General features: G+C 37.6%; 2 protein-coding genes across 2 annotated transcripts; both read right to left on the reverse strand.

Annotated features, from left to right (window-relative positions):
• Positions 1-991: 991 nt before the first annotated feature.
• LOC145266639 (uncharacterized) lies at positions 992-1543 on the reverse strand. Its single transcript, XM_080122563.1, has one exon. It carries the CDS (start codon positions 1541-1543, stop codon positions 992-994), a length of 552 nt encoding a protein of 183 aa, XP_079978689.1.
• An 8-nt stretch (positions 1544-1551) lies between these two features.
• LOC145266640 (zinc finger MYM-type protein 1-like) lies at positions 1552-2646 on the reverse strand. Its single transcript, XM_080122564.1, has 2 exons — positions 2217-2646; positions 1552-2135 (listed from the first exon to the last, which is right to left on the reverse strand). The coding sequence occupies exons 1-2, from the start codon at positions 2644-2646 to the stop codon at positions 1552-1554; spliced, it is 1014 nt and encodes a 337-aa protein (XP_079978690.1).
• Positions 2647-14535: the final 11889 nt, after the last annotated feature.

The raw sequence follows: 14535 nt of genomic DNA on the forward strand, positions 1-14535 counted from the left end.
TAAAATTTTCCATGAATTTAAAATAGGTTGATTAGTAATGTCTCATTATGTGAAGATTTGTACTGTTTTGCATATATTTGCTTTTTGTAGAGAAGCATTTAAAAAGTAATTTGAAAAATAATCTCAACGTTAATTTAAAAACTTCTAAATATGTAAATTATTAATACGCATTTTTATGTTATTGTAGTGGAGACTCACTCACGCACTAAAAATGAACTCTTCCGAGCTGTATAAATTAACTGAGAATTCCGACTCTCAGAATGCACGTCGAGGTTCCAACATCGGCAATCAGTTTAACAGAAACTGGGCCATTTTGCTGTCGGATTGATGCAAAATGTTCGGTGTACCTCTATGAGGTCCACCCTTCCAGACCTCGCCTCCCCCCGGCTTTCGGAAAAAGCAAGTTTATCTCTTGTTGCCTAGAACGCCCTAAGCAGGGAATGCCGACGGGGCTACTCAGGCATATTTTTGTAGGGCCGAAGTATTCTTTATTTTGAAGCACTAACTCATTTTCACACTTTCCGACATTGTGTCATATCCTCTCTCGGTGGGACAGGGATAAATATTAGTCAGTATATTTTTGTAATCCACTATCTTGTCGGTACTTCCTACGATGGTTGTTCCTTTTATATGCTGTTTTTTGGTTCAATATATTTTACTTTTTTAACTCATCTCCGCAGTGGCGTACCTATGTAAAATGGCGCCCATGGCAAAGTTTGAATGTGCGCCCCTTCTTAATAATTTATACCCTAGATATACCTAACCTACATAATATTATAATACAGGCACAATTTTAACGAAAGATAAACCATGAAATGAATGTTTTAATAAAGTAATTATATGGTTATTCTTGCTTTAAGAAATAAAATTATAAATTATCCAAAAAAAAAGGACTACAACATACTTCATTTATTTTATTATGAAGAAATTGAAGGATAACACCACAATAAACCTCAATAAATCCGGCCTTTTTTGTTTCAATAATAACATTCTAAAATAACACTTTTCGTGCCTTATTGGAAGCAAATTCGTATATGATTTTATCAAAGTTAGTTTTCTCTAATTCTTCCCTTTCTATACTCATCAAAGCTAGATCACACAATCTGTCCTGACTCATTGAGGCTCGGAGACATGAAAGAATTAGTTTCAGTTTACTGAAACTTCGCTCGCAGCTTGCAATAGATACTGCCATTGTCAACATTATTTGCAAAGCATTTCGAAGATTTGGAAATACGCTCTCATCACCATATTCAACTATGAATGTCAGAAGGTCTTCAGGACGCGATAACTTTAAATTGGCACGACTTGATATCAACATTTTGCAATCAATAATCTCCTCATATAATTGCTTGCCATCTATGTCTGAACTGTAAACAGCTCCTAAATTTTCACACATAGACTCTAATTGTTCACAGTCAGATGAGTCAGGACCGTAACAAAGGCCTTGGACATCCAACAGAAAGCCAAATTTGGAATCGATGTCAAATAACCGGGAGAATCGATCATCCATCTCTTTGTGCAGGCGGTCTAGAGCTCCCTTCATGACTCGTTTCATTTCATCTGTTCTTGATAACCCGGCATCTCGTGCATTTTCACCAGCCATTCTTGTTTTCCCCTTGTCCTTCTTTTGATTTCAACGTCCCATTTTTCACAAAGGTTCTTGCCATCTTCCAAGCATTCATCAACTAAAATTTCTCTTGTATCATTGAAATGATCTCTTAGGCCTTTTATGTCTAGGGCAGCATTGTGAAAATTCATTGTCTTGTCTTGCAATCGTTTTTGCACTCTATCTATTGGCGTAAGTATTTTGTGCCAAAAACCCAACAATGTTAGAAACTCGTATGTTAGTATGCGATTTACTAGTTGTTTAGCGTCACTCTGGGTATCAATTGTTTGGCTGACATCTTCTATCATGCTGTCTAGTACATCAACGATTTTGTCAAGATACATTTGTACAGGCTTCACTGCTTCTGTTCTAGAACTCCAACGGCTTTCTGCTTCAGCCTTTAAAACCAGTGGGACAGCATCTTTTAATTTCTCCCACCGCTGTGTGGAACGGGAAAAGAAGCTATACAATGAGTCAATAACTCCAAAGAACGAGACCATTTCTGTGTCTTGCCTGGCTGCCTGAACACCTACAAGGTTAAGTGAATGGTTATCACAATTTACAAACACTGCCAGCTTCTTTTTTTCATTTATTCTTTGCTGCACACCACTTCTGTGTTCCGCCATCACAGCAGCATTGTCATAACATTGTGACCGATAATCTTCTATCTTCATCTGGTCTTTCTCCAGTTGTTGCATGATAACTTCAACGAAGCTTGCAGCATCCTTCTGGCGTATATGGAGAAAACCCAGAAAGGACTCTCTAACACAAACTGTTTTCCTTTCAAAATCAATATCCACAAACCTTACAACTTCTGAAATCTGCTCACGATGTTCCTGGTCCGGGGTTGAGTCGAATAGAAGACCATAATACTTAGCTTTTTTAATGCTGTCTAGTAAATTCTTGCGAACGGTAGATGCCATAATATGAATAAATTCATTCTGAACACCTGGGGAAATGTAAGATAATGCGTAAGGATGACTTTCAATAAGAGCGAGGTGCTCTCGAATCACAGGATCAAAGACGGCAAGAAATTTCATTAAACCAAGGAGATTACCCACATTTGAGTTACCATCTGCCTGAAGTGATTCCCTGTGTCCTCGCAAAGCAAGGTTCTGTTTTGTCAAGTATTTGATACCGTGTAATATTCTTATGAGAATGTCACGTCATTTCTGCTTTTCTTTTTCAATTTGTAACTGGAGTTCTACGTCAAGAATCCCTTTTTTTCAGTCAGATTTCTTTCCAGTTCTTTCCACAGTGTAAAACACTCTCGATGATTCTTAGCATTTTCATGAACGGTCATCCTTTCAGGTGCTTTCCACTGACTAAATCCACCCTCCTGCTGCAATGTAGATTGATGCTCTGATCGGGAATAGAGCAGGCAGCAGATGCAATATGCAGACTTTTTGGAAGGCGAATACACTAGCCAAGAGCGAGTCACCTCCTCGCCATTTGCTAATTTCCTCTTGAACCAGTTACTACTCATTGTGCGATTATTTATATGCAGAAAAGATCCATGACCGTTCTGAAAATATTTTGAACCAAGCTTTGTGATTTCTGTTCTCATTTTATCTGACAAAATAGGTTTTCCAGTATCCTTGCTAAAATTTAAGAGTCCAATATCGTGTTCTGCAATGAACTCTGGTGCATCAGATTCCATAAATCTATGTACTTTGTCGTTTTCTGATTCCATGCTCCCAACATGACAAGCCTTTCAACAGACCCGATTTTCAACAAAAACTGTGAGTGAACGGAACAAGAACTTTTTACTATTTTTGGTCCAGAGGTAATTTATTGTGGCTAGAAAAAATATATGAAAAAAAATGCATTACCACATCAGCCACACCCTTTTTTTTATTGGATTTTGGTGCATGTGGGTAAAAAATTCAAAGGCCCTTAATATCTCTATAAGGGTTCACTTTTTAGCAAATCTGATGCCATTTTTTGATTCTTTGGGTCAAAATACTTACCTGTGCAAATTTTTAGAGCCACACGATCTTTCAATCAGAAATATTCAAAGAAATGATATCACAAAATTTATCCCGGGCGCCACATTATGCAGCAAAAACGAAAACAAAAAATGCTCTAAATCGGAAACCGCTTGGAATTAGATGCTCAAATTTTCAGGATTTCTTAGTTTCTATATTGTCTACCTGCACTGCAAATTACAGCCAAATCTGAGGGTATGGGTGTCAAGCCCTGGATGATTTGATATGGAATGCATAAAAAAGGGTGGTGGCCTTCCGTTTATTCCGGTTTGAATATATCGGAATTATGCAGAAAAACTCGCTCCAGTAATTACGCATATGTTCAAATTTTAATTTTTGTCAAGCAATTTTTGCGCCCATGTCAGAGTGGCGCCCATGGTACGGGCCATGCCTGCCATACTCTAGATACGCCACTGCATCTCCGTGTTTCCTTAATGATCCTCCCAGGGCCACAAGAAGTTGGCGACAAGAGATTCGAATTTTCAAAAGGGAATATCTACAACAACATAACGAATGAGGATTCGCGAATCTACAGGAAAGATAAATTCAGTGTTGGCATTTTTGGACGTCAAACATTCGAATTCACAAAAGAAAAAACTCACAATAAGTGAAATTTGAAAATAAGAACCATTAATGAAAGTTTAAACTTAAAAAATAAGTGCACACCAAGGCTATCGGATTACGGAAAGATCGAGTTTTATTTTCAACTAATGCGAAAAAGTCGTTTTGTTGGACACCAGCAACAAAAAAAAAGAAAAAAAAATGCCTAAAATCTGTATGCAAAGACGTTTCACTTAAAATAAAAAAACAGTAAGCTCGTTTTGCTCAAATTAGTATTTTTATTTCAGAAAAGTACTCTTGCAACGTACACCGTTAAACTGTAATTAATAAGTATTACAGCGTTTTTCTTCTTCTTTTTTTTCTTGTGTAAGTAAAATTTTATTTTGGAGAAAGCAGGGGGTCCACAAGGTGAAGCACTTAAAAGAGATAATTTTTCGGATGTTCCAACAGCAACAAGAACTCCAGAAACAACAAATACTTCACTAACAAAAAACTGAAGAAAAGATGTCCCTCCAACAACAGGAATTACAAAAACAATTAATTCACCAACTACAGGAAATACAACATTCAAAATCAACAGCTCCAAATGGAAGAACGTATACAAAAGAATCATGAATTATTTCTCAAAAGCTTATCCAATAAACGTAAGGCGGACAGCGATACAGCGTTTTCGCAAAATACAATTTAGAAAACATTTCAGAGTTTTAACTACAAGACGCAGTCTTCAGACGATACGGAGAATTTTTCAACGTCGATAGCGTAGATTGACCTGATGCGAAAAAGGTCCGCCTGCTTTTACGAAAGCTTCGAAGTACAGAACACAGAAAATTTATAGACTGCATTCTATCCAAAAAGACTACGGATTTGCAGTTCGCGGAAACCGTTAATTTACTCTCAGAACTTTCGATCCAATTACATCCCTTTTTCATAAGAGATGGCATTGCTTACATTTGGCTATGCGAGACGACGGAGATTGTTTCACGTTCTCGTTGGTCGTTAACATGCACTGCGACAATTTGAAGCTAACGGAATTATCGGCAGATGATTTCAAATGCCTAATTTTTGCGCAAGGGTTGGCATCCGCAAAAGCTGCTGAAATCAAACAGAGAGTATTGAAAAAACTCGGAAACAAACCTAATCTTACATTACAGATTTTTCAGAATATTGCCAAAGAGTTTTAAGAATGAGAAGTGACTAAAAAAAATTCGGGAGTAGGGTGTAGTTTCCAAAAAAAGTAAAAAACGAACATTCCAGTTTTTGTATAAAACAACAGGTTATTTCCATAAAAAGAAAAATGAAAATGGCTACTCACGGGTTAAAAACAGACTTTTCAAAAACAAGAAAATTTACCTCCTAGTCCATATTACCGATGCGGCGAATTGCTTTGGGAAAAATTATACCCATTTCGAAAGAAAAAGTATACAAATTGTGGCAAACTTGGTCAGAAAATGTCGCATTGTCGAACTAAAAAAATAAAAACATTGTCAGACAATATCCAGCGAAAAGACTGGCGAGAATTTACGCAAATCCCTAATTGTCAAGATATTAATAAAACCGTGACATTACAGCAAGACACTGGATCCGATCTATCAATTATAAATTTGCATACATGGCGGAAACTTAAACCGCATTAAAACATTCAAAGTCAGATTTGGAAGTAAAATTGATTTTATTAAAAGTATTTTTGCCAGTAAATTTAAACGGTAATATTAATAAGTTCCTAAAAATTTCAAATCTATTTGGTCTGAATTGAATTAATATTTTCGACTTTGGAATTTATCAGCCAACAGTTTTATCAGAAAATAAATAAGCTGAAGAACGCCAAAGAAACGAAAACGTACCGTACAGAATCTCTCCAAAATGAAGCAGTTTATAAAAAACAAGCAAAGACTTAAAATGAGTTGCATACAGTAAGTTAAGAAAACAGTAATGAGAATAACGCGTATAATTAAAAAATACGTCGAAAAATCAGGGAGCAACCATTAAAAAGTGAATAGAAAATAAAAGCGTCACAAATAGAGTTGTATAAAAAAGATGTTTTCTTTAAACGCAAGCAAACAAAATAATAGTTGAAGCGTTCAAAGAAAAATAAAAAACAATATCCACTCATGCAAGAAGTAGGATTACCAGATATAAAATTATTCGACTTTATCAGCGTCTGACATGTCATTCCCTGTGTATAAACATGAAAAAAAAATACTAATTTAACCGAACCTGCGCAATGGAAGTAAGATGCCATTCAGAAATTAATGAATGATGTTACTAAAGAGACGCAGAACTTAAATCAAATTTTAAAGGATTCGCGATATCGAGTATACCATACAAGGTACAAGACGTCCCAGAACGTTACTTGGACACACAAAAAAGGTCACTCAGATTACACTTGATACACATTAAAAGAAAACTGATAGACAACAATTTCAAAAGGTTCGATCGCGACTAAACCCTTCCTGAACAGCGAAAGAGAAAGAGAGGAAATTTAACAACCTACAGACTATTAGTCCGAAGCAGAACTGATTTTACAAGTATTTTTGCGTGGCAAAAAGGCTTGGGAGGATGTGTTGTGGGGACTCCTCCATGCAATATAGATGAACTCTTTCGAACTGTATAAATTTACTGAAGGTTACGACTCTCGGGTGATCAGTGTAATTTCATAGTCCGCCATCTTAGCTTTACTTACTCCGACGGATGCTCTTTGTATATGCTGCTTTTTTTTGTTTGTTTTTTTTGCTGTTTTTTTTTTGTTTCGATATATTTTAGCTTTTATAACTCCTTGTCCTGTTTGTGTTTCCTTAGTGACATTTCCAGGGCCACAATCGTTAATTGACCCCCCCCCATTTGTTTTGGTATTAGTACGGACTAACTATTTGTGTGTGTGTGGGGATGATACACTAACTGTAATTTTCATGTTTATTTCCATTTTTACCCTTAATTATTAATCGCGATGATGCGGGATGGTGTATCAAGTAACATATAAGAATTCCGCAGGCTTGTGGTCTGATTTAGAGAGGAATGTTTTGCCTCACAAAATATGTCCTTTTCCCATACTCCAAACTATGGCTAACGATTCCATTTCTATGTTAGAATAATTGCATTCTGACGACGAGAAATTTCTCGACATGATGTGATATCCTTCTTGAGATACAACACCTGCTATCACAAGTTCACTTGCATCTGTTGTTAAAGCAATATCTTTATTAGGAATGATTTTTTATTACTGGTTTTCCTTGTCAAGGACTTTTAATTCTTCGAAAACCTAATTTTGTTTTTGCATCAATGTAAATTCTATGCTTTAACTCATTTCAAGAAATGGTTCAATTAGAACATTCTGTTTCAGAAATTAATTAACTCAGAAATGATCCAAATTATTTTTTGTTCGTGAGTTTTTCCGTTTTCGCAATTTTGTTGATTAGCTTTTTGTCAGGACATATTCTTTCTTTAGATATTTGATATCCTACATGAGATATTTTTACGAATTATTTTACATTTGTCGATTTACTGTAATTACTGCCTGCTTTAATCTTTGTAAGATTTGTTTTTGTTTTAGTCCTTAATTAATCTCTGCCATAACACACATGATCAGGAATGACCTTCCTCCATGACTCGGCATAATCTACAGAACAAATGCGCGAACTTTCAATCCCTCTTGTCTGAGGTCAAACAAAACCTTAGTTACATTCCTGATGGAATTCCAGTACGCCGATGACAACTGCATGACGTCAATCTTGAAAAACATCTGTAGCAGATTATGAATGCCTTCAATCGTGTCTATACCCAACTCGGCCTTGCTACTGACCCAACAAAGACAGACTGTGTCCTAATCAAAGCACAGAAAAGGGCCGACGTTACAACTCCTTCCCTCACCGTCGCCGAAAACCTCTGGAGAATGTGAACCACTTCTTATACCTTGGAAGCCACTTGTCATCCAACACTAACATCCAAGACGAAGTTCAATACCACGCAAAATGCACCGGAGCCGCCATGGCCGAATCCGAACCAATGTGTTCCAAGACAGAGACATCCAAGCAGGCACCAAAATTAATGTATACAAAGCTGACGTGCTCCTGGCATTTTTCTATGCCTAGATACCTGGTCATCATAAGTCGATATACGAAGGCGCTAAAAATGTTTCGCCAACGCTGTCTGCGTAGCATTCTGAAATCTCCTGAGAGGACTATCGCACTAACCTCAGTGCCTTCCAGGAGGCCAAAACCACTAACATCGAAGACATCATTATTAAGAACGGCTGAAGTGGTCGAGCCACTTTGTCAGGATATCGGATTCCCAGATGTCGAAACACTTCTATTGACTTCTAAAAGAAGGAAAGCGCAATCAAGGAGGCCAGAAGAAACGATATTAGGATCTTCTAAAAGCAAACCTGTAGAAGTGTGGCCTCAATACATACACATAGAAGACGCACGTCAAGGACAAGTAAATCTGTAGGCAGCCTGTCGCCTACAAAGCTATTAAGCTATAAAACTAGAAAGGCACGCCTACTATCCAAACCAACCGAAGTACGAACCTCGGAGAAAAGACAGAAGGATGTATAGAAAAAACCGCTCTCAAGCTAACATTCCAAATGGTAATGAAGCTGCGTGCCCTATCTGTAAAATGCAACACACGGCCAGGATCAGCCTTTTCAGCCACTTCCGCGCACAATAAAACCCAGAACACGACCACCACTCTCACTGTTGAGGAGTTGCCAAGAGAGTGAGAATCTCTAATACGAACTTCCAAGCATATATCATCTTGACATAATATCATGTTGTTTACTTTTTCTAATAAAATTTTCTAGATGCCTCTTTGAAAAATATGGCTTGCAGTTTTAATTCCGAACAAAATGTGAGATCATCTCAATAATCCCACGAGAGTCTTCAGTGTTTAATTTCTTTGTATTTATCGTCTATTTCGATTCGATTTTACACTTTTAATCAATTTTTGCAATGTGTTTCCTATTTGCTAATTCGTGGCTGCCAGTTTCGATACTCAGTAAGGAAAACGAATATAAAACATATTTGTTGGTTAACGTCAATTTTTTAATCACTGTATATTCTAATACCCCCGGGCTTTTTAATTATAATTATTCGTGGCGCCTAATTGCACCTTCATTGAGTAACCCGATTCTGAAATACCTGCAGAATAATTGTTTTTTAGTTTTGACACTGCAATAAGTAAAATATGCTTATGAGTAATCGTATTGATTGGATAAATCTATGAAGGTCGCTCTCTTTCAATAGAATGCTTGCTTTATAATGTTTTTATTAATCTGGTTTCATATTCATCTGGCTGCATCGAATTAATTTTGCTGCGTCAATTTTAATACATCTTTCCATTGACATGTGGTTGCCGCAAAATGTGCATAAAATTTGGATATATTGTTGGATATATTTGCTTATTGATCTAATTGCTGAGCGAATTATATAAATGTTACAAGTGTTAAACAAACACATTGAAGCGTTTCCAATATGTTTAAAGAAGAGTGATGCATGATCTCTATCAAGTGTAGAACAATTAAATCATATTTCTGACTTATTTCACTGCCGACAAAACCTCTCAAACTTGTAGGCTCCTGTTATATCCCGTTTTGACGGTATATAATAACATGACAAAATACGCCGAGTGGAATGCGTAACAAAAAGGTTTATTCGTACTTCGAAATAATACACAATACAAAATGGCTGCTCGCCTTGAAGTTGATATACGCGTAAATGAAGGTAAAGGAAAAAGGTAACTTAACGTGTGTGAGCGGAACGCTCGTCCTGGGAGCTTGGTTAATCCTGACTACACTTGGAGAGTGTAAGCCGCGAGACGGTCGGGCTAGTGCGTACCACTGAACTGACCCCAAGACAATGCAAGACGCTCTTTTATACACCGTTTCGTATCCGGTGCTATCCGTAATTATGCCCCTTATAACACCTCCCCCTGAAGCTGAAATCTTCCCGATTTTAGCTTTAATATCGCTTCCGTTTAGGATCAGGACTTAAACGCCTGACGACTTTCCTTTTACGTGTGCTCTTCCTTTTGGTCAGAGTTTCCTTTGGTAAAGAATTCTGTTCAGCCCGTGCGGTATGTTCAGGGGATACATTCATGGGTCCATGTATACCCACCGGTTTTGGAATGTCAAATGTGTCGCACAGCGTTTCCATTGGGATTTACTCTTTATTTTCCGAAATTCTGGAACGGATTTGATTAACATGTCTTTTACAGACAAAACTGGGACCTTGAATAGTATAGACCATGTTCCCAATTCTTTTCTTAACAATACCGTCCACCCAATGATTTTTTCCATTCTGAAAATTTTTAAAATAAACTTTATCTCCTGGAGAATAGCACTTTACATTAAAGTTTTCTTTTCTGGTAACTTTCTTTTTATCCGGTAGAAGTCTATCGAAAATGGATCTAATTTTTCTGGCGAACATAAGTTCTGCAGGGGATGAATTTACATCATTGTTTGGATTTGGGGTTACTCTGTAGATCGCTAGAAATGTTTGTATTGTCCGCTCATCTGTGTCAATGTTCATGTTTTTCCTTAATGCCCGCTTAAACGTGTCCACAAATTTTTCTGCCAACCCATTCGACCTAGGATGGTAAATAGGCGTCGTGATGTGCTGTATATCCAGTGAGTTGCAGAATTCTCTAAATTCGTAACCTGTGAATGCTGTACCATTGTCACTCACTATGGTCTTTGGTACACCAAACCGGCTGAAAATTTCGTCAAGTGCACTTACAGTATTCCTTGCTGTTGGATGTCTGATCTTGAATATATCCGGCCATTTGGAGAAAGAGTCCACTACAATTAAGTAAAAAAAACCTTTTAGGGGTCCGGCATAATCAATATGCAGTCGTGACCAGGGCAAGTCCGTCTTCGGCCACGGGGTCGTTTTTACAGGCGGATCTCGGGCTGCTAACTGACATCCTTTGCACGCTTTGACACAGTTTTCCACCTCTTTATCCATACCAGGCCAATATACGTAACCTCTAATTAGGGATTTCATCCTTGAAATGCCAGGATGACCTGTGTGAAATTCGTTTAGCATGCTTTTTCGTAATACCTGTGGAATTACGATTCTATCGGCATACATAAGCACATCTTCGCAAATGGAAAAAGGTGTAATTTCTCTTGCCATCTTATTTCTTTCCGTCCGTCCTACTTGATTTTTCATTTTCTTTATAAAAACGTCTTTTGCAGCTTCTCTTTTAATCTCTTCTAGAGTTACCGGGAGTTCACGGATCATATTGCATATTGAATTTGAGCATTCGCTTTCATCTTTAAGAGCTGCAATTACCGTCTCTTCGAAACTTTCATTTCTTTTTGGAATCAACCTTGACAGTGCATCCGCGTGTCCTAACTTTTTTGATGACACATGCTCCATCTTAAACTGATAGTTTAAGAGAGTTACAGCCCATCGCTGTAGTCGATTTGCAGTATGCGTAGGGATGCCTTTCTTCGATCCAAATATCGTGATTAGTGGTTTATGATCCGTCTGTAATATGAAGTTTCGTCCATGGAGAAAACGGTTAAACTTTTTGACTCCAAATATTATTGAGAGAGCCTCCTTTTCAATCTGGCTGTAGTTTTTCTCAGCTGCAATCAAAGTTCTTGACGCGTGAGAGATTGCTTTTGTTGTTTCATCCTCATACTTGTGGAGTAATGCAGCACCAACTCCGTAGTCACTGGCGTCCTTTGCTAGTACAATCTCTTTCTCTGGATCGAAATGTGCTAATGCCAGATCTGATAGTAAACATTTCTTAATTTTCTGGAAAGCAGATTCACATTCCTTTGTCCAATTCCATCTACTGCCTTTTTTTAGTAGCTCGTTAAGAGGACCTCTCAAATTATGTACATTAGGGATGTATATCGCATAGTATTGTACCAATCCCAGAAATGACTGTAGTTTTGATACTGAGTCTGGGGCAGGCATCTTATCAATTGCTTCGGTCCGTTGTGGATCTGGCCTTCGTCCATCTTCGTCAATTATTTGACCCAGGTATTTGATCCTTTTCATGAAGAAATCGCATTTCTCCGGACTCAATCTGAAACCAAACCCCTCTATTCTCTTAAGTACTTCTCTCACGTGCTTCTTGTGCTCTTGCAAATTACTGCTCTTTATCAAGATATCGTCAAGGTATGCCATCGCAAATTCCAACCCTGCGAGCATCGTATCCATTATCTGTTGAAACAAAGCAGGGGCGACCTTTAAGCCAAAAGGAAGCCTCTTTAGCTTGAAGATACCCTTGTGCGTATTAATGCACAGGTACTTTGAACATTCATCATTGACCTTGATTTGCAAGTAGGCGTCTGAGAGGTCTATCTTGGAAAAAATTTTTTCCTCCGTTTAGTTTTGAGAATAGATCTTCTGCCGACGGAAGGGGATAATTGTGGTCCTTTAAACAGTCATTAAGGCCTGTTGAGAAGTCCGCACAGACCCTGATTTTGTTATTTTTTTCTTCACATATACCGTCGGGCTGGCCCAATCCGTATGGTCAACTTTTTCAATAACCTCTAACTGTTGAAGTCTTTCCAACTCCTTCTCGATTGCGTCCATCGATGAAAACGGTACATTTCTTTTAGGTTTGAACACTGGGGTGGCATCTTTCTTCACTTCAAATTTGGCTTCTACTTTTACACAATGTCCAAGTCCTTCAGCAAAACCCCTTGGAAATTCTGCTTTTACATCGTCCAGAAAGTCTTCCACTTGGTTTGCTTTCTCTGTGTTCAGCCTATTACAAAAAGAATTAACTGGTCGCTCCCATAAGTTAAACAGGACAAACCAATCCACTCCAAACAGACTTGTGTTCCTTCCTGGAACCACGTACACTTTGGACGTGCGTGTCTGACCATCAAATGTCACGTTGCACCTCAGTTCTCCTTTAAATTCCAACTTTTTGCCGCACACACTCCTCGCCATCTTGCTGGTTTCCATTAGTTCGGGTCGACCGATCCTTCTCCAGATATCTTCATCTATGATGCTGATGTCCGAACCACTATCAAGGAGTAATGTTACAGGATGTCCATTTATGTGAACACTGACATACTTACGGCTTTCGCAACTTTTCTCTTTCCTTGTGCGAAGCACATTCACTTTGTCAGTCTTTCGTTTTTTCTTCTGGTCACAGTACGTTCCCTTGTGGCCTTTGAACCCACATTCGTAACATATCTTATTCCTGAACCAGCAGGTCTTTTTGGTGTGTCTCGTACTTCCGCAACATTCACAATTTTGGTACTTGTGCATTCTAGAGGTCCTTTGTTCTTGGGTCTTGTAAGTTCTATGGGTCCTTTGCCTTTTTACATGTTGTACCTTGTAAACGCTTTTTTCTTCAATGCGGGTGTTGTCTCTCTTGATATTAATGAGACGTTGACATTCCTCGGTAACTTTTTGTAAAGTTATATTTGGGTCCGACTCCATAATTGTCAGGATCCGGGATTTGATATCTTTGTCCCTTGGTTCTGTGAGTCCCTGTACAAAGATTAAACATTTAAATAAATCCGCAGAAATTTCATTTAATTTAAATGATTCACAACAGCAATTTACGATACAAGCATACTCTAAATAGTCTTCAGATTCCGATTTCTGTAAATTCAAACATTTATATCGAGAGTGGAAAAGGCTATCTCTTTTATCAAATATTCTAGACAACGTATTAATTGTCTCTTCAAAGGTCACTTCCTCCGGTTTTTTGGGTAAAATTAAGTTAGCGTACTTAGTGTTTTCGTCAGTACCCAGTTTTTGGAGCAACAGCGTGACTTTTTCTTCGTCAGTCCAATCCGAACACCTCTTTGTAAAAACTGTTTCATACCTTCTATAGTATGCTGGAAATGTAACGCCAGTATCGGGAGAGTAGTGAAATTCCGACAAAGAATTTGAAATACCTTCTGCAGAAAAATTCGTTTTTTTTTTCAGTTGTCGAGGTTTGAATTAATTTTTCAAAATTCTTTTGTTGAGTCGACATTTGGCGTTGAAGTATTTTTGTTTGTTCTTGTTGTGCCTCTAAAGTTTTTTGTGTCATTTCTTGCTGTTGTTTTTGCAGCTGTTGTTGTTGCACTAAGAATTGTTGTGTCATTTTTGACTGTTCCTGAACGCTAAGAGTTAGCACTTTCGTCAACTCAGCCAATTGTTCCATATTTAAAAAAAATGTCTTTCTAAAATTTACAACAATGATTCCACAAAATTTCGTAAGTATACGTTTTTCGCCAATTAGCAACAAGTCTTGCAAGAATAAATGTTTCCACACAGTTCATACAATTTAGCAATAGTAATTCTGCCTAAAAGTAATTTTACACAATAATACTTTTCAAATTTACACAACGAATAATGCCCGAAAATGAGCAAACTGTTTTTCACAAAAATACGGTTGCACGAAAGAAAAAAAAATTAAATT

This window comes from Euprymna scolopes, chromosome 41 (assembly GCF_053919585.1).
Source record: "Euprymna scolopes isolate OS-2025 chromosome 41, ASM5391958v1, whole genome shotgun sequence".
NCBI lineage: Eukaryota > Metazoa > Mollusca > Cephalopoda > Sepiida > Sepiolidae > Euprymna > Euprymna scolopes.